The 26,596-nt window shown below is 50.5% G+C and overlaps 1 protein-coding gene across 2 annotated transcripts in view; it reads left to right on the top strand.

Annotated features, from left to right (window-relative positions):
• Positions 1-26,131, top strand: part of ATP9A (ATPase phospholipid transporting 9A (putative)) — a 131,085-nt gene extending 104,954 nt beyond the window's left edge. For both annotated transcript variants that reach the window (XM_064573355.1, XM_064573356.1), the window contains exons 16-28: positions 3,007-3,099; positions 4,136-4,219; positions 5,615-5,785; positions 8,093-8,191; positions 10,564-10,653; positions 10,772-10,916; positions 11,754-11,818; positions 13,128-13,283; positions 16,325-16,389; positions 17,812-17,920; positions 18,613-18,670; positions 20,602-20,805; positions 21,801-26,131. In XM_064573355.1, the coding sequence (XP_064429425.1) occupies positions 3,007-3,099; positions 4,136-4,219; positions 5,615-5,785; positions 8,093-8,191; positions 10,564-10,653; positions 10,772-10,916; positions 11,754-11,818; positions 13,128-13,283; positions 16,325-16,389; positions 17,812-17,920; positions 18,613-18,670; positions 20,602-20,805; positions 21,801-21,937 (1,476 nt within the window). In that variant the 3' untranslated portion in view covers positions 21,938-26,131. The remainder of the gene's footprint in view (positions 1-3,006; positions 3,100-4,135; positions 4,220-5,614; positions 5,786-8,092; positions 8,192-10,563; positions 10,654-10,771; positions 10,917-11,753; positions 11,819-13,127; positions 13,284-16,324; positions 16,390-17,811; positions 17,921-18,612; positions 18,671-20,601; positions 20,806-21,800) is intronic.
• Positions 26,132-26,596: the final 465 nt, after the last annotated feature.

Genomic DNA, 26,596 nt, shown 5'->3' with positions numbered 1-26,596 from the left:
TATATATGGTGAAAATTTTCTCAGATCAGTAAAAGGTGATTTTTATGATTTTAATGTGTGCATGGTGCTCTGTTGAAAAAAAAATAGCATTAATTAAATATTCCTTTCTTGGAAACTTAACGTTTTCCATTTCTCACAACTAAAAGTCAATTTGTGAGCATCCATCTTTGCTAGGCCATCTTTAATGAAATGCATATTATTGCTAAGTTTTCTAGTTTGCTGACCTTTTTTTTTTTTTTAAGATATTATTTATTTATTTGACAGAGAGGATAGTGAGAGCAGGAACACAGTGGAGGAGTGGGAGAGGGAGAAGCAGGCTTCCCGCCGAGCAGGGAGCCTGATGTGGGGCTTGATCCCAGGACCCCGGGACCATGACCTGAGCCAAAGGCAGACGCTTAACTGACTGAGCCACCCAGGCGCCCCTGTCTCCCTCTTTATCTGTGGTTTTGATAGGTGGAAATTAGCCTCCAGGGCATGTGGGCAGGTTCTCTGTAGAAATCTCCTTAACTCCTCTAATGAAGTGGTTCTCGTCCTGGGGCCATTTTGCCTTCAGGGGACACTCGAAAATGTTGGGAGATATTTTCGGTTGTCACAGCTCAGGGTGGTACCACTGACATCATTTAATGGGTGGAGGCCAGGACAGCCTCCTGACAAAGAATGATCCATCCCCCCCCAAATGTTCGTTGTGTGGGGGCCAACAGCTCAGTTCTGATGTACCCAGACATCCTGCCTGTTATTGGAAGATACCTGCCCAACTACCCGGTGGAAGGAAGTGTTAACTCAACTGTAAGATGTCTTGGTTTTGTGCCTGTTGACAGGAATGTGCTCTCACCTGGTTCATCAGCACCCCCAAATCCGTGTGCACTCACAAAGCGAAGTCTTGGCGAGAATCTGTCTTCTGAGGGCTTCTTTGGGGCTAGTGTCCTTGTCTCTCTGAAGAAAGGCTGCATTGCCTGCTTTGTTTTTGTTGTGTACAGATGTTTCACTGCCCGCTCGCCCACCCGTCCCACGTAGAATGATGGAGGCGGATCATCGCTGTAGATCATACCCCTGTCATGGTTTGCATAAAAGAGGCCTTTGAACAGGGGCCAGAATCAGACCACAGTGGAAAAAGATGAGGCCCCCAAACAATGCAGTGCAACCAGCAGCTCTCTGTAAATTTACGGCATAGTCTTGCCATAATATGAGAGCGAAGTAACCTTGTGATGAACTGGGTGGGAGGAAATGAGTAACGGGAGGAGACGGTTGATACCGTGTTTATATTGGACAAGCTGTCCGAGCTTTCCCGAGCACCCTCTGCAGGAGAGGAAGCTGGGGAGGGGGAAGCTGTTTCCCACCGCTGTGTCGTTAAGCACCGTTTGGGTGAAGGGAAAAGGGAAAAAGCCCTGGGATGCTTTCAGGCAGTTATCTTTGGCCTGAGTCACAAGCACGCATAGGTGTGATCCGTCAAAGATGAAGCGTGCAGCTTTTCTGCTGCTAAGACGCAGGTCCTTCTTGGGGTGGCCGGCGGGTGCTTTTATGAGTAAGCATGTAGTTCTCGAAGATTGTCGGTGATTAGAGAGCATTAGAAAGCTGTTTTAAAGGAGGAAACTTACACCACGAATTTGGCTTTGGGTATTTATTTCGTGTTGAGTAATGAGTTTACAGGTACGCATTCTGGGCTTTCCCTGGCAGCAGAATTCCGGCAGGAAGTGGGGACGGCCGTGCTCCATCCCCTTGCCTGTCTCTGCTGCCTCCAGGCTCGCCGTGATGGGGGTTGCCAAGGAAGGAATGTCAGGGAATAAGAACCAGGGGCTTTACCACCGTTCCTCAAAGCAGGGTTTCTCAGTCTCAACAGGTTGACGCCGGGGCGGAATGATTCTAGGCTGTGGCTGTCCTGTGTGCTGTGGGATGCTTCACAGCATCCTTGGCCTCCACCCACGGGATGCCAGTAGCATCCACAACCCCTAGTTGTGACAACCAAAAAGATCTCCAGATACCGGCAAATGCAAAATCCCCTCCCTGGAGAGCCGCTGGGCTAATAAGCCTTGGTCTCCACATACGGCGCGCTCAAGGGGTGCATAGAGTTACTGTCCCCTGAGCAGGACTGATGATGTTGAGTGGACACCGTCTCTGTGTCCAGTCCTTGGCTGTGTGCTCTGTGTAGGTGACATTGTTTAAGCCACCAACAGCCTGTGTGGTAAGAGTTGTTAGTATTCCTGTTTTACAGATGAGAAAACTGAGGTTTAGAGAAAGAAGCACGTCCAAGTGCACACAGCCGAAAGCTGGTGTCGGGTCTAAGCATTCGACGCCTGGGCTGTGGTGTTACCTACTTCCCAGAAAATCTGGTCAGTGTGAACGAACACCTGGGTAATCTGATCACTAGCTAGGTCCTCAGGTAGACATAGGGGTCTGGAATTACTGGGATCGGCAGTTTGTGAAGGTGGTTTGCTCCCCAGGGAATGTTTGTTTATGTCTGGAGACATTTGGGCTGTTGTCCCCATGGGGGTGCTGCTGGCAGCTGGTGGGGACAGCCCAGGGATGCTGCAGAAGGTCCTGCAGTGCACAGGTCAGCCCCCACAGCAAAGAACTCTCTAGCCCATATGTGAATGATGCCAAGGTCGAGAACCCTGCTCTAGATAATTACCTTACTTCCCCACTTTTCCAGGTAGACCACAGTTTGATGATCCTGGCAGTCCCGTCTATAAATTTAAGATGATCTTCCAGCGTGGGAGTCTGTTCCTGTTGGGATAGTAATAACTAAAAACAAAGTTCTTAAATTGTTTTGATTTTGCTTTCATCATTTAATGTGTTTCCAAATGCTTTGAGTTTTCTTCTATTTTCTTGTGGCCTTTGCCCCAAAGTGAGGGCCTCCACCCCCACTTCTTGCTTTTTATCTTCAGCCAAGTGAAAAAAACATTGGCGTCCGCTAAGTATGCTTTGTATGCCATCTGTCCTGGGAAGTGGGCACAGGAGCAGAGAGCGGGTGTTCCTCTGGGTGTTCATTCCATTGGGCCCCCTCTCTAGGATGAATCAACGGGAGAGATCACGTTTTACATGAAGGGAGCGGATGTTGTCATGGCTGGCATCGTGCAGTACAATGACTGGCTGGAGGAAGAGGTAAGCGGGGTGCGGGGACTGAGAACCGGGTGGCAGAAGCATGTCTGGAGGCTGCCCTTTGCATGACATAGTTAGTTGGGTCCCTGTACTTGTTACCTGTGCCTACATAACAGATCACCCCCAGACTTAGCAGCTTAGAACAACATCCTTTTATTTCTCCTGGTTTCTGTGGGCCAGGGATCTGTGCACAGCTTTGCTGAGTCCTCTGTTCAGGATCTCTCGAGGGCTTGCTTGGGGCTGGGGTCTCATCTGAAGGCTCAAGTGGGGCAAGACCCACTTCCAAGCTCACTCAGCTGCCCTGCACAAGAGTCAGCGCCTTACTGGATTTTGTCTGGAGGCAGATACCAGGAGGGTGGGGGTCACTGGGGGCCACGTCACAGGCTGCTTGTCCTGGTTTGTGATGTGGAGAATTGGCCACAGTAAGGAGGGAAGAAACTCTCTGGTTTATCAGGCCGTTTTTATTTTATCTCTCAGTTCCAGGTAGGGGAATGCACATTTTCCATTCAGTAATACTATGTTTTCAGTTAGAGGGTTGCAAACTCAAATGCCGACAGGGGCCAGGCAGGTAAGTTAAATGAAACAGGTGGGGTGTGTTATAACAGGGTCACACTTTGTGTGTCTTCACTTGACAACTGTTTTCTGGGAAGACCTAGAAGCAGCTGGTTTTCTTTCATTGTTGGTTGAGGTTATTTGGGAAAGCATGCGTGGTTTTGTCAGAGGTTCGGTTTTTCCAACAAGCCAAAAATCCAGATTTATCTGTGACGTCTTAGAGCCTTGACTTACATTTTGAAACGTATACTGTGCCAATCGAAGAAAACCTATGCGTAGGCCACGTTTGGCCCATGGGCTGTGATGTCGCAGCCTCCCTTGAGGTTTGCTTTAGCGAGGGTTGCTTTAGGGGAAAGCCATATTCTGATTTGCCACTTTCCCCATGCCCTTGTGTCCACTGCAGCATCCAGCCCTCCTCAGTGAGAGTCCAGGGCTTGGAGGCAGAGCCCTTAGTATGGCTCTCCACTGACTGAGGTCTGCTTTGCAGTGTGGAAACATGGCCCGAGAAGGCCTGCGGGTGCTCGTGGTGGCGAAGAAGTCTCTCGCAGAGGAGCAGTATCAAGACTTTGAAGTAAGTGGTCCTGGGACCTTTCTCCTACTTTTTGCAGCCCTACCCTTACCTCCCTGATCATATCTCCTCTCCGTCTCCCCCTCGCTCATTCTGTTCTAGCCATACTGAGGTCCTTTCTGAGCACCCCAGGCTCACTTCTGCCACAGGGCCTTTGCACTTGCTCTTTTCACTGCCTGGAACTCTCTTCCTGCACAGAGCTCCGTGGCCTGCTCCCTTGCTTCCTTTGGGTCTCTGCTCAAATACCACTGCCTCTGAGAAGTCTTCCTGGACTCCCCATCTAAGGCAGCCCCACCTCACTGCTCGTCATCCATTACCTGCTTAACTTTCTTCACTGTGTGAATCCCCATCTAGGATGACCTTGTTTCTATGTTTCTGTCTAACATTCTTCTTCATACCTCCTTCCTGGAATAAAATCTTCTTCACAGCAGAGACCATCAGTCTGGTTTGCTCTTGTATCCCAGCACTTAGGTTAGTCATGGGCACATGGTATACCCTCTGGAAAATTTGAAATGAATCACCCCCTTGGAGCCCTCATTCCTTTATGTTGTAAAAAGAGTTGAACTAGATCATTGACTTTCACGGCCAAGGGTTCCAGCATGAATATGTCTGGTTTATTGTCCTCTTGTCCCATAAATTATGTGTTGCTTGAAGGAAGGGTCCTTGTATCCCCTGGCCTGTCACAAAGCCCAGCGCATGCCTGGGTGTGTGACCAAAAGGGAGAGAGGTGTGGCTGGGGACAGGCTTCTGGGGTCCTTGTCTGGCTCCACCCAGAGGAGCTATGCCTGAGTCTGTCTCTTCCTTGTGCTTGAGTTCTTTGTAAAGTTTTATTTAGCAAGAATTCTAGCCCTGATAAATTCTACCGTCCTTTCAAGTTTAACGGCATGTGTTTGAAACAACCCATTAAGGGATTTTTTATTTTCTTCCATGTCTTTGCTAACCCTATAAAGTAGCTAAACTGAAGGGTTGGGTCAATGGTCTTTGGAGGTGGGACTTCATCTCCAGAAAACCCAGTGATCAGGGGTTCTTGGTCACAAAGCGTGTGCCGTGTGTGGGAGAACCTGCCGTGTTTTTGAGATCTTAAGTTGTACCAATCCTTGCAACAACCCGGGGAGGTTGGGGCTGTTATTGCTGCTTCATGAGTGAGAACAGTTGAGGCTCAGATACGTTGAGCAACTTGCTAGAAGTTGCACAGCAGGTCAGTATAGAGGAAAGGGTAGAACTAGGGCCTGTGCAAGTTCTGGGCCAATGAACTTGGAAGGACATTGGAAGTCTCCGTTCATCCCTTGGAGGTCCAACCATGCCCTGGGGTCCCCCACTTGGTGTTGCACTCTCCTCGCCCATCAGCCTGGCCCCTTCCCACCCTAAGCAGTGGCTGGGTCTCCCGCTGTGTCGCAGGCCCGCTATGTCCAGGCCAAGCTGAGTGTGCACGACCGCTCGCTCAAAGTGGCCACTGTGATCGAGAGCCTGGAGATGGAGATGGAGCTGCTGTGTCTGACGGGGGTGGAGGACCAGCTGCAGGCGGACGTGAGGCCCACCCTGGAGACGCTGAGGAATGCCGGCATCAAGGTAGGCCGGACCTGCCTGGGACCCAGCTGCTGAGATTCACCATTGGCCCTGCAGCAGAGTGTAGAAATTAGAGAAGGGGGGGTACCTGGGTGGCTCAGTTGTTAAGTGTCTGCCTTCGGCTCAAGACATGATCCCAGGATCCTGGGATCGAGCCCCGCATCGGACTCCCTGCTCTGCGGGAAGCCTGCTTCTCCCTCTCCCACTCCCCCTGCTTGTGTTCCCCTGCCCCCCCGTGGGACTGCGTGCCTCCCCTTCTCCCTCCAGCAGGCTCGGGGTGTTCGGCACATTCTTGTTGAGCCACTGGCCGGCCAGCCATCTGCCTGTTGTTCTGGGTAAATGAGGGGCCGCCCGGTGGACTGACGGCCTGTACCAACAAACTGCCTTACTTATTTATACTGTTTGGGGCCAAAAAGAAAAAAAAGACAAAAAAATTCAGGCGTCTAATCCAGAGAGGCCAGCAGAGGGCGTCCGAGCAGCACGCTACGTTTTAAAGGCCCTGAGCAAAGCAAGCGCAACCTCACTGGCTTGGAGCTCCTGGACGCGGGCGTCTTTGCCGCCCACCTCCTCCCCGAAGCAGCTCTCTGGGGCGTCCTTGGGCCGGTACTTGGCACGGACTCCCGTGAGAGGGGCCACAGTAATAAGGGAGCTCCAGCCACAGTCGTGCCCATGGGGGGGGACTCACACGCATGTGGGCGTGTGTCGTGGCAAACCAGATCCTGTCGTGTATCTAGTTTGTTGCAAGGACATTGCCAGCAAGATCCCAGTTTTGGAGAAACAGTCCAAAGTCAGAAGGGCTTGCTTCTGTTGCGCCATGGTGCTGAAATTTGTCCCTGGCAATTTCCGTAGACCTCTTCTCTCTAAGGTTTGGAATTCTGGTTTCTGCTTCTGGCTCCATCCTGAGCTTCCCCTCAAAGCTGTCCTCTCCAAAAGGCTGTTTTATTCCCAGAGTGTGGACTGGATTTCTCTTTCTGGTGTCCTTGGTCAGACGGGAGGGGGAAGGGAGTGGGGGGCGAGGGGTCAGGGGGGTTTGTAGGCAGCCCTAGCACAAGGTCCTTCACAGGCCAGAAGCTATTGGAACTTGGAAAATTTCTACTTCAGCCCCTCCCCAGATGCAGTAGCTGAGGCCCAGCAAGGTGGGAAGTGTGCTGCTGGGCCTGGGGCTCAGGTCTGGGCACGTACCTGCAGTGCCCCCCTGTCATCCCGGACGTGGGGCATCAGTCACGTGGTAGTCTGATGACTTTCCATGGTTTTCTAGAACTTGAGCCTCCTAGCTCCTTTCCCAGTGTTTCAGCAAACCCTGAACACTGGGATCACTACAAAGAATTTTTTTTTTTTTTAACGGCCAGATGAGATGTTGAGAGGAGAGGCTGACACCCACCAGGGTCAGGCCCCCCTGAGAAGGGCCCAGTGCCCACGTCCTGGCTGTCTCACTGCCTGGGTTTGGCTCCGGTTTCTCCACTGACTGCTTCAGCAGTCCTTGGCAAGTGGCTTGACTTCTCAGTGCTCTGTTTCCTACCTCTCCACATTACCCTGAAGGTCAAGTGCACTGAGCGTGGATGGCGCTTGATGGGCGCCCAGCACGGCGAACGCTCTGGAGACCATGGCCGTTGCTTTCCTGTACCTCCCCCACTGCCGGCGTGTGCTTTGTGCGTGACCCTGCGGCCCTCCCTGCTGGGGCCGCGAGAACAGAGGGTCAGTGGGTAAACGAGCGGAGCAGGAAGTACATTCTGTTTGGGCTCTGAAGGCTGGGATTCTGGGCCTGTTTGGGACCGGAGCTAGCTGTGAGGCTTTGGGGCAAGTCACCTGCCCTCTCTGAGCCCCTGGCAGCGAAACGCAGAATGATCTGTTAGGAGGTGTGGAGGAACTTGGCACATTTACCATTGGCTTAACCAACCACATAGAAAGACTGCACGTAACGTGACAAACCAGTGTTTTCTGTAGGACACGGAAGTGATCCCTCACCCATACCACCATCCCCTTCTTTGAAATTTTTTATTGCTTTAAGAAAAATTTCCAGAAGGGGGATAGTGAGGTCCGAGGCCGAGCTTCATGATGTCTATGGAAGCATGTGGCCAAATGGTTTTCGAGAAGTGTTGTACCAGCTTTCACTGCCACCAGCAGTGGTCACTTGGGGTCCTGAAGCCTTTGAGGTGGGGTATTCCTGTGGTGTGTTGGGGACACCATGAGCCTCGAGGTAAGTTGGAATAAATGAAGTTTGGCTCGATGTTCTTGGAAACTGAACAGACACAGTCTGCAGGCCGGCCTTGAACAGTGACCAAGAAGAGCTGCTTTCTGCTGTGGTTCCAGGTTTGGATGCTGACGGGGGACAAGCTGGAGACAGCTACATGCACAGCGAAGAATGCACATCTGGTGACCAGAAACCAGGACATCCACGTTTTTCGGCTGGTAAAGTGTTGTCTGCACTGGGGTCTCATGGGGGTGATGCTGCAGTTTGCCCTGTGACCTCAGAACCTCCAGTGTACCCCTAAAGAGGGGAGGCGGGAGTGTGTTAAGCACCTTAGGTGGGGGAACTTACAGCATTGGTTTGGGGGGGGAATTACTGAGTGGCCCCGGTGAAGCTGCAGGCTTCCTTTGGGGGTGGTGCGGAAGCAGCCAGTTCAGCCCTGGGTTCTTAACCTGGTGGGGGTCATGGTCCCTTTGAGAAGCTGACGCAGGGCACAATCAGGATGAAGGATGCAGATAGGCCCATATGTGGAAAATTGTACATATGAGTCCAGATGTCCCCGGACCCTTGAAGACCAAGTCCTTGGATAAGAAGTAAATTCCAGATCACAGATAGTGGCCTGTCTGCCCTCCTGAAGGAAACCTTTAGGAGTCTTTAGAAGGAGGTATAGTGGATGGGCAAACAGGAAATTGTGTCTTGCCCTTGTGGCAAGCACTTGACCCCAACTGTGCAGCCACGAGGAGCTGCTCGAGGCTAGAAGCCAAGGGCTGGGATCGGCCTGACGGAGCTGGGAGGTGAGGAGCGGGAGGTCCCCTCCAGGCAGGATGCGCCAGTCCTGCTCCTGAAACCAGAGCCCTCAAACCCAGAATGGAGGGGCTCTCTGCCTGTCCCAGGAGTGTCCCCTCGACCCCCTGCCTTTGGTCCGCGGCACACGCCGCCTTCAGGAGATCCGGCAGTTTGGGGACTGGCCCCAATAGCGCTGTGTAGAGGCAGATACAGTTCGTCTTCATTAGCCATGGATTCCAGATTTGCAAATGCACTTACTTACTAAAATGTATTCCAAACCCAGAAATCAGTCCTTAGGGCACTCTCAGAGTCCTCCGTGGACATGTGCAGAGCAGGGAGAAATCGTTGCCTGATGTGCACAGTCCCAGCTGGGGTCACACAAGGCGACTCCCCATCTTCTCTGCCCTCTACTGCACATGGAGCGTACTTCACGGTCTGTGCAGGGCCACTTTTTTTTTTTTTTTTTTTCATTTTTGTGCCGTCAGTGATTTCGCTGTTTAAAATCCTCCCTCTCAGCACAGTGCTGGAGTGCTGTCTAGTGTTGTGAAGCGCAGGAGGGCTCCGATGTGCTCTATGGAGAACGTTTGTGTGTTGGATGGGCTTCCTTCAGGCGTGAGTTAGAATGCTGTTGGTTAGGAGTTCAGTGTTCATGAGTCAACAATATGTATTTCAGAAGATGTGTTTAGGGGCACCTGGGTGGCTCCATCAGTTAAACATCTGACTCTTGATTTCAGCTCAGGTCATGATCTCGATCGTGAGATCGAGCCTTGGGTCGGGCTCTTTGCTGAGCATGAAGTCTGCTTAAGATTGTCTCTTTCCCTCTCCCTCTGCCCTTCCCCCTGCTTGCATGCTCTCTCTCCCTAAATAAAATCTTTAAAAAACAAAAAAGATGGGTTTAAATAGAAAAACATATAAAACAAAGTTATATATTGATTGACAAAAATGTTGTGGCCAAAGACTCACAGGAACCTCGCCCGTATTTCCCCTAGGAGCAATGAGTGGTTCCTTATTTGCTAAGTCAGTGTTCACAGCGACTTTATAGAGTGTAACTCCTGAAAATAATGAGAATCGACTGTATGTCTTACATATTCTGTATTCTCTACATTCTGTATATTTAGGGGTTGCAAACGACAGTCCATGTGCCACTGCTTTTGTAAATAAAGTTTTATTTCATTTTTTTGAGATTTTTATTTATTTGAGAGAGCGAGCACGAACAGGGGAGGGTCAGGACCGCTTTGGTGCTACAACAGCAGTCGAGTCGTTTCGACGAGCACTGTGGGGTCCCCAGAGCTTGCAGTGTGTAACATCTGGTGTGTTACAGAAAAGTTGGCTACCCTGCTAGATGCCTGGCTTCTGACACCTGCTTCACAGCCCCCCAGATGTGTTACTTGAGGCGGGCTCACGGCTCTGCTGCATCTTCGTTTCCTTATGTGTAAAGTGCGGCTGTTATCATTATGCACCTCGTAGGGTTGTTGTGAGAAGTAAATGGGGACAATCCATGGAAAGTGCCTAGCACAGTGCCTGGCACACAATGAAAGTGGGGTCATGTTTAGCTTTTTTTTTTTATTACGTGGGTCACAGCCGTCCTGGGGGCAATGCCAGGTGATAGTTGGGATACAGGCTCTCCCGCTTCCCACAGAATCATAACAAACACGGTTTAATTTGGCTCTGGGTCTGGTGGCAGGGGCGGGGCAGGGGTCCTTGGCTGGAGTGGCCATTGTCTTCATCCCGGCTTCAGGAAGCCGCTGTTTGTTGTTCTTCCATCTCGGGAGAGCAAGGCCTCCTCCACCCCTCCGTTCCCTTCCAGGTGACCAACCGCAGTGAGGCCCACCTCGAGCTGAATGCTTTCCGCAGGAAGCATGACTGTGCCCTGGTCATCTCTGGAGACTCCCTGGAGGTGGGTGCAGGGACAGCGCCGGCCGGGTCCTCCTGGGACTGTGCGCCCCTTCCTGCTTTGGGGGGGCGGGGGCAGGGACCTCGCTTGACCGCCCCCCCGCCTCCCCCCGCCGCCGCAGGTTTGCCTCAAGTACTATGAGTACGAGTTCATGGAGCTGGCCTGCCAGTGCCCAGCTGTGGTCTGTTGCCGCTGCACCCCCACCCAGAAGGCCCAGATCGTGCGCCTGCTCCAGGAACGGACCGGGAAGCTCACCTGTGCAGTGGGTAGGCGGCTGCCCCCCCCCCCCCGCCCCCGGCCCCGGTCCACCGCCTCTGTGCCGGGTCCCTCTCTGTAGGGGTGGTCGGACTCGGTTGCTGTGTTCCTCAGATCCCCAGGCCACTTCACGGTAGGTCATGCTGTTTTCCCCCAGCAGACTCTGGCTCTATTATTATTATTATTTTTAGTATTTCCCTTTGAGTAAGAGGAGATAAGCGTGCTCTAGGGCTTTTCTCCAGAGCTTGCTCTTCCTTTGCTCGGGAGGCAGGAAGTAGCGTTGCACAGGGCTGTGGACCACACATGGTGGAGCTGGCTCTGGGCTCCGGTCTGTGCTGCTTTTAGCCCCTCAGTGCCCGTCGGAGCCTCAGTCTGCCTGTTGGTAGAATGGGGTCATAAGCACTCAAATGGTGCTGATGAGGCTGGAAAAGGGGTAGATTTAAAGAGCGGTGGCCACAGGGCACAGTATAGGCTCAGTAAGTGTAGAGCCCGTCACTGGTGCTGATGGGATGCGGCGCCCCACGCCTCCCTGGCAGGGCTGCGGTGGCTGTGAACACCGATGTGGTGTGGACACGGTCCCCCTGCCGCCGCTTGATGGCTGGGGATCCCGCCAGTCACCTGGGGTTCCTCTGACACTCAGCTGCTCTGTCTGTGAGACAGGAAGCTGATACTGTGGGGCGTGGGAATGATTAAATGGAGCAGGGCAGAAAAGGCTCCTAGTAATAAGCAAGCACTCAGTGAAAGGCAAATTGTGCATGATGATTCAAAGTAAGAATGAAATGTGGGGATCCTGTCTCTCGCCCCTCCCCAATTTCCCGGCTTTTCTCTCTGGTCCATGCGGCCCACAGGTGATGGAGGCAATGACGTCAGCATGATTCAGGAATCTGACTGCGGCGTGGGGGTCGAGGGGAAGGTGAGTGCGGGTGTGGGGCATGAGGGGGGCTGCTTACTGCCGAGTAGTTGGTACGAGGGTGTCGGGTCATCGTGCTCGGCTGGGAGCTGCTCTGCTCCACCAGCTGGAGCTTCTTTTTCCCTCAAAACACAGCTTTGATGCTTCTGAAAATTCTAGATTCGCATTATGAAGCATAAAGAACCATGAAGCATGATCACCTGGTATTATTACGTGGGAGTCGGACGGAGATCTACATCACTCCATCTTAACAGAGGACAAGTGCTGATTTTTCACGTGCCAAGACTTAAATTTTAAAAAAAAGTGTTTTGCTATATTGTTAGGGCACAGTGAGCGTACTTGGCACTTTCCCACGGCCGCTGTCATGGTGTCCATAAAAGCATCAGTCATCACGCCATGTGTGGATGTCTGGGAGATTAGGGAAGAATGTGGCACGGTCTGCCCCTCGCTAAAAGCTGCATTTTTAAAAAGTTGGTGTGTCATAATAGTTTCTCTCTTTCTGTCATTGTCACCTGTGTACTTGCCTCTTATAGTTTTCTCTGTCCTAATTTGTGACCTCTAAATGACAATAGGCAAGAAGATTGGTTACCAGGTTTATTAGAACTTTGTGTAAAACAAGAGTACAGAGGTCCTTAGTGAGGGCCAGAGATGCTGTCTTATGCATTTTGTTCCATAGCTTCATGAGTTGGGCTAATCCAAACACTTTTGTATTCTTTCTACCCTTTCTGGTCTTGTGGTTCTCATCCAGTTGACAATTATTCGAAGTTACAGAATTTAGTGATCTTTGAATGAGATGTTACTGGAACGGACTCTTTTAATGCTGGTCTGCCCCCCTAGTGGCACCCATCATGCAGCTTTTAAAATTAGATAATTCTAATGGTTGCACTTCTATAAATGTGCAAATATAAGTACGCTCAGGAATGTTCTCGTTGGTGTTAGTAGCCTCAGCCCCTGCCCCCAGCCTTACATTTCACTTAGAGGAACGGAGTGTTGTAAAGTGCCTATCTCTGATGATTCTTTGCTTCTGATAGACATTATGGGGTGGGTCTGCCCGCCAAGGCTTAATACTAGATCCACTTGACCTCCAAATTATAACTATCTATGATTTAGAATGTTCTTTTAAAATATATTCCTCTTTTTAAATCAAAGTTAGATTTAGATCACCAACCGAGTACAGCTTGAAACCAAAGAAGCTCTTCCTTGAAGTTTTCCAAAGATCTTCTTATAGTGTCTTGCTTTTTCAATGAAAAAAAAAAGTGTTTGCCTTGACCTCTTGTGCTCCTGACAGTGCCTAATTTTATGCGGATTTTAGGAAGGCAAACAGGCTTCCCTGGCTGCAGACTTCTCCATCACCCAGTTCAAGCACCTGGGCCGGTTGCTCATGGTTCACGGTCGGAACAGCTACAAGCGCTCAGCCGCCCTCAGCCAGTTCGTGATCCACAGGAGCCTCTGTATCAGCACCATGCAGGTGGGCGGCCGGTCCGACGCCTCACATGGGCACGTGGCTGGCAGGGAAGAAGCCTGGAACTAGACCGTGCTTTGGAGCTATTACCCTCCCTGGCCAGTTCATTGGTTTGTTTATGGAGTCTATTTTCCCACCTGACCAGTTTAGATCCCTACCTGGCCACATTCCAGCTGATAGACCTTGGATTGCCTCCGGTCCTTCCTCTCTCTGGTGGATGGGGCAGGCCATCCTTGCTTGCGGGGGTGGCTGCGAGCATCAGCAGGGGTGGCTGTCCGGTGCTTGGCAGGGGGGAGGTGTGGTGTCAGTGCCCAGAGTGGTTACGATTGGTTTGCCAGAGGGAAACATGCAGAGTGAAATGCTAGGTGAATACTCTGGTCCTGGGGTTTCCAAATGCACACATGAGGGTCAGCAGAGACTAACCACAAAAGAAGAACTTGATTTTCTGGAGCTCTTCCTACACCCTGGATGCCCGGCTCCATGTTCACAATGCAGTGTCTCGTGCAGTCCTCATGGTAGCCTGCGCCCATTGTACAGATGGGGAGCCTGAGCCTCCATGAGGCTGAGAAATGTGTGCAGTGTCCCTCGGGGGTTTAGTCTACATCGGGCGGGGACTCCAGAGCCCTTCATCACGGTGTCTCCTCGAGTGCCCTCCATCCTCGGCTTGCATGGGCTCTCAGGTGGGGCAGCATAGCCTGAGGGGCCTTCGAGGTCACAGTTCTGCCTCCAGCCATCGCGGGTGAGAGTCGAGCTGGGTTGTCTTGATTGTTCGTCTTCTCAGGAGTAACATCTTGTTCCCATCTTGTTTCTCACAAAAGGATTCTAGAGTATTTTCCCCACCTTCTGTCTCACCAGCTCCTTTAACGTCTGTCATCAGGCTCTAGCAATTAAGTGTACACTAGGGGGAAGGCCAAAGGGTGGGGAGGAAAACATTTCGGTGTTGAAAAACTGTTGACTGATTACCCTTCATGGACATTTGGCGAAAATATCACAGTTAAGTCGTGAGAACATAGGGATGATGTGACTTGAAACCCACATCTCTTTCTGACCACACCGCTAAATATCTCTGAGACCGTTAGCAAGTCATTTTACCCCTCTGGGTCTCAGTCTTCCATCTGTGAAATGGAGATGGTAAGACCTGCCTTGCCTCTCGGACAAGGCACTTTGAGAAGCAGAGTTCTATAAAGCATCAAGTGCAGAAGGCATCCTTACCACTATTCATAAAAACCAAACAGGATGATGTAGCCAGTAAGGTGACATTTTAATCTGTGGGAAAGGCACTTAATTACCATATAAAAGGCCTCCTCCCTTTCCGAGTGGGTGAAGTGATGCTGTTCTGTGTACATGAGCCTCCCCCTCCTCTGGCCTCTTCCTTGCCTTCTGGGGTTGATTTTATGTTTTCAATATCTATTGCATTTGTGAGCATAGGAGCCTTTAAGTGATTTTTATCAACGCAGTCTACACCCAAACAGTTATTACGGTTCATCAGACCACATCTGTCCTTTTATATTAGCTCATAGATACTGCTGTGGTTTAATCACTGGGAGATTAATCAGCTTGTCCCTGGGCATGCACACACAAGCTGGGCTGGGTGAGCTGACTTCTATAAAGCCTGTATGTTGTTACTCCGAACGTCAATTTAGAAAAAAATTCCAGGATGGGAAATTGTTCTTTGGGGCTGTGGAAAAAGGCCCTTCACTCCTGTCCACTGTGCTGAAAGTGGCTGGCTAAGGGCATGTCCCTGTTAGAACTGCACCTTGGCGTTGGTCTCTTCGATAGATGTGGCCGTAGTGTTTTCTTTTCCCTTAAGTGTTCTCTCCAAAATGAAGGATTTCTGGCCAGCGCGGCCCTTTTAGAGGAAGGAGGCTCTTGACGTTGATTTACAAAACTAAACACCAGATTCTTGACATTTTTACAACCATCCTTTCTGTGCTGCAGCCCAGCTGAGGTGAAGAGTCATTTGAAAGGTGGCTTTCACCTTCCAGTTCTGAAATATGACCACGGTGCCGGTGGGGCTGCCCAGGACCTGGGCCGCAGGTGACTGGGGGTCTCGCCTCTGGTTGCACACCCTCTCTAATCACCAGGCTGGCTCGGGCTCTTTCTCGTATTCAGCTCTTGAAAAGCCTCTAGCTGTCTCTGGCCTCTTTTTGGTTTTATACTAATAGGAATTAGCTTTGAGGCCACTTTCCTTCTGTGAGCCTGTCGATGCCCAGAGAAGGAAGTGTAATGGAACATCAAGTCCGATTTTATCTCCCCAGCCTGGTTTTCACTGCTAGTAGCTACTGTTTTCCAAGTCAGGAAGCAGACATTGCAGGGAGGGTTTGGAAGTGTCTTTATTGCTCTTGTCTAACAAAGGCAGCAGGTTATGGGCTCTTTGTAAAAATTTCCAGAAACGGTAAAATGTGTTCTGTAAGAAGGGACATGCCTTCTCTGCCGCCCCCCCTCCAGGGTAACTCGTGTACATCCTCAAGTGGGGGTATCTTTCCACCTCTGTGTCCATACCTCCGCCAACTTGTTTATCAGTCGCAGCCCAGAGAGGCGGTGCTTCTGAGCTCTCAGGACTGTGGGTTCTGGAGACAGAGCTGGGCTTGAGCCCCACAGTGCCCTTTACCTGCTCAGATTCCCCTCCTGTGAAATGCAGGTGATAGGAGGACTGGATCTTATGGGTGGTTCTGGGGATTCACAGAGATCACACAGAGTATTCCTGGGTCCAGCGTGTGTCAGTTAAAGTCCGTGTTCACAGAGGGTCTCTGGAGCTAAACCACCTGGGAATGACTCCTGGCTCCCATCACTTACGAGCTGTGTGATCTTGGGCAAGTCCCTTAACCTCTCTGTGCCTTACTCTTGTCATCTGTGACTAGGGGTTGATGATAACAGTACCTGCCTCATAAGGTGATTGTAATTGTGAAATGAACTGATTTCCTTAAAGCACTCACAACGGTGCTGGGGAGGTTTGTGCCATGTTAAGTGTTGGGTGTTATTTTATTATATAAGCATAGGGATTTTGTCATGATTTTTGGTAACATCCTACTTTCTCGTTGGCACAGGCTGTCTTTTCCTCCGTGTTTTACTTTGCCTCCGTTCCTCTCTATCAAGGATTCCTCATCATTGGGTAAGGAAATCTAGGCAGGGTATTAATTTTTTATGAAACCTCCCTAAAATGCCACAGATGAGAGAAGAAACGTGGTGTCTAGACTGTTTGGTCCCCAAGTTGTCCGCGATGCAGTTCAGAACCTTCTCGAATTTTCATTAGTTTTTTTGAACTGGCCAGCCTGTAACCAGATTGAGGAAGTGGAGTCCAATATGTTTGTGGTTCATAGCACTTGGCCGTTTGTACCTGGAGATGGAAAAATGTTTGCCTGTGAGAGTCTGAGCTGATCGGTGATTGGCAACCAAAGCAAGATTGAAGGTTCAGACTCAGTGATTTCATTGGGGTCTTAGAAAAAGTGAAAGGGGAGCCCTGGAAAGTACCCTCCCTGCTGTGGACCCCAGTAGAGCGTTCTGCTGCTGGGTCTGTAAGGCGGGCCAGAGCTTTGCTCTCTTGGGGGACGTACCTAACGGAGCTTCGTTGCTGCGTGCTGCTGACCTATTAGACTAGGGCGTCACTTGGACATTTGCTGCCGTCAAACCCAGCCCTTCCTGACTTGGAATTCATGACGCTCCTTTTGATCCTTCAGAGAATGTGCTCAGTCTGTGAATCGCCCAGGTAGGTGGAGTTTGGTTACCACACACCCTAGATGGAGACGGATGTAGGGCGCACTCCTGGTCCTGAAGAGGTGGGAAGCATAGAAAGGCTGGCTGGCCCCGGGGGAGAGTCTTACGAAGGACGCCTGCCTTCTTTTTATGTTGGCCCATTCAGTCTGAGAGTCAGCAGTGGAATTCTGCTTGCTTCTAATTGGACAAGTGGACTGTCTTTTTTCGGGTCCCAAAAGAATGAAAGAACATGCCAGAGTGTAGGCAGGGGCTCCCTGTGGGCTTCCATGACTGGAGCCCTCGTCCTTCTCTGTTCCCATTTCCTTCTCTCTACCCCTCACTCACTCAGCTCCAGCTGCACTGGCTGCCTTGCTGTTCTTCAGACAAGACGCACTCTCACCTCAGGGCCTTTGCACGCGATGCTCTCGCTGCCTGGGATGTTCTTCCCTCCATTTGGGCATGACTGCCTCTCACCTTCTATGGGTGTTTACTCAAATGCCACATCCTTTGGGCACCCTCTCTAAAATCACACCACCCCCATGTCTCTTTCCTTCTTCTCCATTAGAATTTCCTTCTTAGCACTTACCTGCAACACACAGTGTAGTTTACCGACTTTGTTGACTCACTAACTATCATGAAAGCTCTCTGAGGGCGGATGTTTCCGTCTGTTTTTCATCTGAATCTCCTGTGCTTAAAACCATCCCTGGCACAGAATAAGCACGCAGTGGATGGTTGTTGAAGGAATGAATGGAAATTGGGCTGCAGAGGCTGGAGAAACAAATTGCTCATATTCCTTCGGCTGGGTCTTACCTGTGGTGATTTCTGCCCCCCTCCCCCTCAGGTACTCCACCATTTACACCATGTTTCCTGTGTTTTCTCTGGTCCTGGACAAAGATGTCAAGTCGGAAGTTGCCATGCTGTATCCTGAGCTCTACAAGGATCTCCTCAAGGTTCACTGGACTCCTGCTTCCCTCCCTCATTCCTTCTTCCTCCTTCCCCCTCCTTCCCCTTCTCTCTCCCTACTTTTAATTTATTTCACACAGACCCTCCCTATCTGGTTTGAACTCACTGATTTGAACTGGTGGTTTCTCAGAGGAAGGCGTGGGATTTTATTTTTTTCCTTAAGAAAGTAGTATACACACGTGTAAAGAATATTAAACAGTACAGGAATATGTAAACTGCAAACAGACCAACTAACAACTTTAAAAAAAAAAGCCCTGACGGTTCTATCCTGCAGCTGCAGCTGGTGCCTGCTTCCGGAAATGTCCTTGTGTACACTTCCAAAAAAAGTGTGTGTGTGGTATGTGGTGTGTATGTAAAAAAAAGCGTGTGTGGTGTGTGTGTGTGTGTCTTATGTGGGTGTGTATGTGGTGTGTGTGTCTGATGCATGTGTGTGTGATTGTGGTATGTGGTGTGTGTGGTGTGTGTGTGTATGATTTCATTTATTTGTCCTCAAGGAATTTTACTGAAGAGCAGATTTATTTCCACTTAATATCAATTCTCAATTCTCTTTAAAAAATGTAATTTCTCGAATGTGTTCAGATACATGCAAGACACTTTTTTTGATGGAAACAGGCAGGTTGCCTGTTAGTGGAGGAGACAAGCACAGTAGTAACTTGCTCTTTCTCGCTTTCTCATTTAGGGAAGACCGTTGTCCTACAAGACCTTCTTAATATGGGTTTTGATTAGCATCTATCAAGGTAAGGAAAGCAAGACCACCTGTTGTCTCGTGCTAAGGGTCAGCTTTTCTGTTGTCCATAGAACATGAAGAGAAGAAGCTGGAACCCTGAAATTTGGTTAAGGAGTGGGACAGTGCGCCCCAAGGGAGGCCCTGCTCGGCGTGTTCTAAGGACTGGAACATTCAGCACGGTGATAGATCTGTGAGGTGGTGCCATCTGCCTCATGAGATAAAGTCCGAGAAGAAGATAAGGGAGGGGCGCCTGGGTGGCTCAGTCAGTTAAGTGGCTGCCTTCGGCTCAGGTCATGATCCCAGGGTCCTGGGATCGAGCCCCGCATCAGGCTCCCTGCCCTCTCCCACTCCCCCCTGCTTGTGTTCCCTCTCTCGCTGTGTCTCTGTCAAATAAATAAATAAAATCTTAAAAAAAAAAAGGATTAACATAAGAATATAAAAAAAAAAGAAAAGAACTGAAAAAAAAAATACGGGATACTACTCAAAACCTGACAAGGTCCTTAAGCCATTGTAACAGAAAGTGTTAGCTTTCTGGAATGTTCTAATACTTTTTCGGAGGTCAAGTTCTAGTTTTTGAAAGATGTATTTACCTCAGTGGCCTCCAGGGAGGGTCCCTCAGATTGCAGAGACTTTGTAAGATGACTTACAAGTATAGGAGAAGAAAATATCAAAGCCCTTGTTGGTGTTTATTTCTATTTTGAGGTATGTTTTATAATGTGCACATAATTGTGTGGTGGTCCTGATACCTGTCTATGTCTTCCCAGGTACCAGCATACAATTTACAGATATACATTGTATGTTGGGAGGTCTTACTGATGGGACATCCAACCAAAAGGTGTAAAAACCATTGAAATTGTTGGCAGGAGGTTAAATGGTCATTAAAAAATAGAGGGTTTTTTTTTTTTAAGAACTCTATCAGAGTATAATGCATAGGTTTTTGCAGCTACCTTTTATGTATAGAAGTTCATAGATAATGAACAGGGAAGCTCCATGTCCCCCCTCCATCTTTAACCCTGTCACAGTAGGCAGTGGCTTGAGGAGGTTTGGGCTTTAGCATCTAGTAATATTCTTCTGCTGCTTGTGGTTGTGATCTACGCAAGCACCATCACCATCTATTTGGTTTTGCTGTGCTAGGAAAACACGTATCCGCACCCTGTACCCTTCTCCACTTTCCTTTCTTGCCTTGTTCTAGGAGCATGACGCTAAGTGTCTCTGGGTTACCTCTGTCATTTTGTGTGTGTGTGTGTGGGGGGGTGGCTAAAAAAACACATGACCTAAGATTCACCATCTTAACTCTTTTTAAGGGCACAGTTCACTAGTGTTCAGTGTATTCACAGTGGTGAATTACATTGTACATTTATAGCGTTACATTGTTGTAAGAATAGATCTCCAGAACTTTTTCATTTTGGGAAGCTGAAACTCTGTCCCCATTCCCCCTTCTCTTTCCATTCCACCAACGTGACTAATTTAGATACCTCCTAGAAGTAGAATATCCACAGTATTTGCCTTTTTGTGACTGCTTACCTCTGTCATTTTAAATAATAGATTTAAGCTTAAATTTCTCTTTCTTGTTCCATCCACTCCAGATAGTTACTCTCTCCTGTCTCTCTTCTGTTTTTCTTCTTTCCATCTCTCTCCCTCCTTCTCTTTCCTTCCTCTTTCTCCCTCCCTTTCTCCTCTTCCCTGCAATTATAGACTCCTTATTATATAAGGTCCAAAGGGAAGATGGGAAACCAGAATGGGACACCTCTTTAAAATATCCATAAAGCAGCACTCGTCAGCCTCATTTAGCAAGTGTCATCTTTCCTGTCTAAACGGAAAATAAACAAAAAGGAGCCCCCGCCTGTGAGCAGCCCCGGGAGCCCCGGGCGGGGAGCACGGGGGGCGGCATCTGCGGGCGGGCAGGGCGGGGTGGGACACCAGCTTCCTCTGCCTTCGCAGGGAGCACCATCATGTACGGGGCCCTGCTGCTGTTTGAGTCGGAGTTTGTGCACATCGTGGCGATCTCCTTCACGTCGCTGATCCTCACTGAGCTGCTGATGGTGGCCCTGACGATCCAGACGTGGCATTGGCTCATGACAGTGGCCGAGCTGCTCAGTCTGGCCTGCTACATCGCCTCCCTGGTGTTCCTACATGAATTCATCGGTAAGAGTCCCCCGCGCCCCACCCTGGGGCTGCATCCTAGCAGTCAGGTCCGGGGGCCTCCCGGGACTCATCCTGAGCTCTTTGTCCAGCAGGCCTTGGCACTCAGCGGCCCCCGTTTTGTTACTGGCGTCCCCTTGGGGCAAGTGGCAATTGTGACTCAGCTTCCTGGAACAGAGGTTCTCGGGCGTGATGTCACTAGGGTTTCCTTTTAAAAGCACACTGTGTTAACTGGCTTAGAAGGGGATCCCATGTAATTCAGCAAAGACCAGGTGGGATTCTCAAGGGAGCTGGTCACTGTGCTGGGCTCTGGGAGGCTGTGGAGAGGTCAGACATCCAGGTCTTGCTCATGAATAAGTGCTAGCCCTGCAGGATTTGTCCTTATCAGGAGGTGGAGAAACTCCGCCTTTCCCTGAAAGCACCTCTGATTCCATCTCTTGTTGATCAGCAAACGGCAAAAAGGTAAGAGGAGCATCCTGTGAAAAGTGAAGTCCTCAAGGAGTTTCACGCCTGTCCTGAGAGTCTGTCCGAATGGGTTTTGTGAGCGCCTGCTGTGCGCGCAGTGGCTTGGGGGTGTTGAGCTCTGCCCTCGGGAAGCTGCCACGGGGCCGGGTGGGCAGCCACGGGCGGGCCCCACGGCTGGGCACTCGGACCGTGGCTGGTGCCAGCCGCCCGCTCCCCATCCTGAGCTCCACTGCTGCGGAAACCCATGGCCATGCTCTGCTCTCGCAGAACCCTCTGGACCACAGGCTTACTGTCCTGCAGCAGAAGGGGGCACCCGTGCTTAGCTGGAAGCCCCCGGGGCTACCCGTTTCCCACTGGGCACCGCCCTCAGGCCCCGCTGACCGGGCTTTGGTGATCATCCCAGAGGCGAAGGGAGAATATTGCTGGTGTTGGAGCGCCTTTCTGCTCTCGGATCACTGTGCTGGCTACTCTGAGCTGCACACGCCTTCTGGAACATTCTGCCTGCTCACTGCTGTCTTCCCGTTTGCTTGCAGATGTGTACTTCATCGCCACTTTGTCGTTCTTGTGGAAGGTCTCCGTTATCACTCTGGTCAGCTGTCTGCCCCTGTACGTTCTCAAGTACCTGCGGAGAAGGTTCTCCCCGCCCAGCTACTCGAAGCTCACATCGTAGGCGTGCGCTGGCCCAGGGCGCGGTGGCCTCTGCGCTCTCCTCGCGGGCAGAGTTCAAGTTGCGTTGTTCTTAACCGCCACCTGTGGATCTTGCAGTAATCGCTACCACGTGCAGTTTTGACGTGAAAAGGCTCTGCACGGAGTCCTGACGCTGAATGATCGGGGAGGTTCCTGGAAGGGGCCCATGCGGGCCTGCTCGGGCCCCTGGCGGTTCGGCCTGGGGTGAATGTACATATGTTAAGGCTGGTGGCTCAGCTAACAGATTTATACATGGGTCACTGTGCAAGCTTCCTAGGACTTGAATTTTGTTGTCATGTGATAAAAGTTTGTCTAATTGACGATTGTAGAGGGGTTTTTGTTTTACACCATCCTAATGTGTGTGTACTCTTTACATCTTTCTCACTCTTAAAAACCAGTTGTTTCAGAGAAATGTAAAAGCTCTTGGTATAGGTTTGTGGAAAAAGACCGTGACTTTGGTAGAAAGTTATGGAGACGGTAATCTCAAGGTGGCAATGCGGAATATCCTGTCCGAGGTAGCGCTGATCACGAGGCCGCACCGGCTTCCTAGAATGTCACAAAGCAAATGGGAGGAGAGAGCGTGAGAGAACGAGCCGTAAATCCAGTCTGGTCTCCTCCCTCGGACTCAGCATCTCCAGCGCTTGACTTAGCTTCGCCTGCCACCTCATAAAAGAATTTCAAAAGTGTTATCCTGCTTTGTTCGGACCTGGTAACAATTATCAAGCCTGTGGCCGGCTGAGGACACCCTCAGACGCTTTCAGCAGAGTTTTTGTAGCAGGAAACGTGCCACTGAACAGCTCCCAAACGTGTCGACAGAGTGATAGGAGACTCAACTAATTCTTTAGACAACGCTGCATGTGTGGCCAGGCCCCTCCGAGTCCGAGTGCAAGGTCAGGGATGGGGGCTCTCAGCTTCCACACAGTCTGTTCCCCATCAGGAGGCCGAATGACAAAGGCAGAGGCGTCTCACGTGTTGCCGCGCATCGTTCGGCGGTGGCCGCCCCGGTGGGAGGAGGCCCGGGCTCCGTCGTGCTGCCTACAGCTTTCAAGGGGAACTTGCTGGAAGGCAGGTGGTGGCAGAGATCCCTCCCCCACAGGGACAGAGTACACGCATGTGTGTTTCTCATAAAGCTGTGGCCTCCCGCTTCAGAGGAGGAAGGCGGTGTGCAAGGCCTGCACGGGGCGGGGCAGGGCATTCGTTCTTGGGTTTTCAAGTCGCTCAGCGCCGCAGCCGCGTAGCATGGCACCAGGGCTCGGCTGGTAGACCTTCCAGAGCTGACCGTGCTCGAGATCGTGGACTTGGATTAATTCCTTCCGCCCTCCTGCCTGTGTGTGCCTCAGGGCTCCGAGCCCGGCCTGGTGGCGGCGCCCACTACCCTCCGGGCAGCCGGTTCTGGGGGAGTTGGGGGCGGGAGGAACAGGCGGTGGTCCCCTTGCCTGGGGAGCCCTCTCGATATGCTCGTGTGTTTATGTTGCCCGTTTAAGACTTTGTAAAATGGCCGTAGTTTCGGGCCCTGGGAAGCTGGCTGTAGACGTGGCTTCGGTGTTAAGATTGTGCATTTCTGCGGTCACGTTTGCCTTCCCGGGCCGCCCGTTCCTGCCACGCAGAAAAGACCTACAGAGAATATAGGTTGCAGTGAATGAATGGTTTTTTAGGAATAGGGCCTTGGTCCCAAACTCAGGAAGATCAAACACGCCTGACGTCTTCCTGAGTGACGTTACGGAGTTTCATAGGTAGGGGAGGGGAGCGTGGGGCTGAGAGTTTCACACTTCTGACCTGTGTTTTTGGAAGTCCGATTTTAAGTGTCAAGTCGTTCCGTTCTGAGTTTGCAGACCCTGAAACTGGCCTTCTTCACAGACAGGTGATGGCTCCTGAGGTGGAGTTGTAGAACCATTGCTAGGAAATTTTAGACGTTCCCAGCAGATAGAGGGAGATGGTCTGTCTGGTTTCTTCCCTCCAGTCCCAAGTTTGATCCGGGTGTGTGAGCTGACTTTTGAAGTCAACACCTGAGATACTGCTTGCCATCTCCAAGGAAGGAAGCTTCTCAGAGAGGCTGAAGAAGTCCCTCTGTCCCCTGGAAGTTGAAGGATGCTTGTCTATACCATTGCAAACCTTTTTGCCTTGTCTCGGCCACACTCTGGTAGGCAGTCAAGGGCCAGAGGGACCGAAACGCAAGTGGAGCCCAAACCACCATGCCGTGGAGCGGCCCCCTTAGTGGGCAGCCCGCTCACACCCCCTGCCGGGGAGGCCTCGAATGTCGAGGAACACGCGTGCTTCTCAAAGTTGGAGCCCCAAAGGGCAGGAGCCTCACCTGCACACGTCAGACTCATCCCAGCAGAGAGAAGTGGTGCACACACGGGTTATCTTAGTTATGGGGGAAGACAAACACCCGAGCTGCTTTATAGGCAATCCTGAGTTCATAAACCGTAAGCATAAGGATTCTGTTGACCATTTCCTTGGTTTACCAATCTGGAAAGAATTTAGGAAGCACCACTGACCACTTCCCCTCTTTTTGGACCTCAGTGGGACCTAAGTCTCTGACAGCTGATTTAATTCGAGGCTGGAGGCCCCACGGCATGCAATCAGTGCTGTTCAAACATTTCTCCTTAAAGTAAAAATTACAACCCCCCCCCGACACCACTACCCATTTCTGTCACAGCTCATATGTTTTATGATGATCTTTATTCGATCTTTCGGTGATGGTTGTGTGTGCGTGAGGACAAGGGGATCTGTTTGTGGTTTCTCCTTTTTCCCTCCTTCCTTCCTCTAAGGAAATGACCAGATGGAGCTTCTCCGGCTTCAGTAATTTCTGGCGCCTGACGGTGTTGGCCCTGGTTTGGTGCCTGGCAAGCACAGGTGTGAGTCGCCCGCGCTGACGGGGGCTGCTCGGGGCGGCGGACCCCCGACACGGAGCCACAGAGGCCATCCCGGGAGCGTCCTGTCACTGGAGCAGACCACCTGTTCGCAGCCGCTGGGAGCGGGGAGACCAAGAGCCGGGGTGTCTCCCACTGTTGCGGTTATTCTCTCCAGGTCTCGGGCCCGCTTCCCTTAGTAAGAGAAGCCCTTCCGTGTCGCAGTGATCTTGAATACCAGTGTCTGCTGACCCTTCCCTTAGTGTGTTCTCTGCTGAAAGTTTAGGTTACACTGACAACTTTTGAATGTATTTTGAGTTTTGTGCTCATTGGAAATTGACACGATAATGCCTCTTCTTTCTCTGGACTTTTGCTTTTATACTTTGTTTTGTTTTTACTGGGGTGGGGATGGGAACGCCCTCATGCCTTTATGGGGCAGCATTTTAAACCTTTGCCAAAATTTGCCGATGGGACCTACATGTGCTTCCACTCCATCCTGTTGAAGGCAAACACCTGTCAGCTGTTTTATCTTTAATCTGTGGGTGTGTGTATGTGAGTGTGTCACCTCCAACTTTTTGATGAGATACTTGGTTTGCATTTAAATCCCGTTACTCCCAGCTTTGTTTTCATTAAAAAGCATACAAGGAGCTTTGTAAATACAACCGATTTTCTCTCTCCTCCCTTCCTTTAATGTAAAGCCTTTTGTCATGTATACTTACAGGGAAATATTTCCACTAATGATGTTCATTTCGTCTTGGAAAAGTATTATGTTTTTGAATGGAACGGAGAGGCACACCACGGCGTGAGCAGCGCCCCGAAGACCTTGAGCTCCACGGCACCTGCTCACGCCCCAGCAGCTTTACCTGCGGATCCGTCCTGGTCACCCCATGGTCAGAGGTGCCATCCGTTCACATCACTGGGCAACGTCAGTGAATCCTGTGTTTGTTGGGGGGGGGGGCAAGTGGGGGGGTGCACAAAAAAAGTTGTGGCTAATTTATGATTTTGTTGCAATGGGGCTAACTGTAAACTCTCCTAGGAGTCCATGGCTGCCCTGTTAGTAGGTCTGTACGGGTGATCGCCTTGCAGATACTCACCAGGACAGCATTTTGTCATTAGAGGGAAGCCTGGTACAGGATGCTTTAATTTAGCGGGGACTCCCAGATGATTTAAATTCTCGATCCTGTGATGATACACATGTGATCCTGCGTGTTTCTGAGCGGTTCTCCTTTCATGGTCTGCCAGCCTGGCCCGTCGCTGTTGCCCAATAAAGCTTGTGTACTTTATGCCTTTGGGGGATCATTTTAATTTGTGCAGAAACATGAATTCTGGTGTCAAAATGAAGGCTGTTTTATGTGTAACTCATGGTACAAAAAGTGTGAATAGCTTTTTCTCCAGTTAAAGTTATTTCGATTTTGGCAAAGAAAAAAAAAGAATCCCATCCTAAACCCATGCATTATTATTCTGTACTGTTGTCTATTCCAGACATGTCAGAATTTCAAAAGGTAATCGTTATAAATAGGAAAAAAATAAGATGCGTTTATTTATACACACAGTCCTTGATCAGTTTAGATACTTTTTTTTTTAAAATCAAAGGATAGATTTAGGAACACAGTCACCTAAGTTTTAGGCAGAGGAGGTTTGTAAGCTGTTGTATAGGAAGCGGAGGACATGTTTTATTAATTTCACCCAGTGCCTCTGAGCCAGGTAGAGCCGGGAAGCACTTTTGGTCGTCACAATTGGGGCGGGCTGCTCAGGGAGCTAATGAGGGAGAGGCCAGCGATGCTGCAGGA

Source organism: Mirounga angustirostris, unplaced genomic scaffold (assembly GCF_029215605.1).
Source record: "Mirounga angustirostris isolate CCGP_5_RB_7025 unplaced genomic scaffold, mMirAng1.0.hap1 SCAF_10, whole genome shotgun sequence".
NCBI classification, from domain to species: domain Eukaryota; kingdom Metazoa; phylum Chordata; class Mammalia; order Carnivora; family Phocidae; genus Mirounga; species Mirounga angustirostris.
Note: the sequence above shows the minus strand (reverse complement) of the source record. Positions and strands in the feature narration are given on the sequence as shown.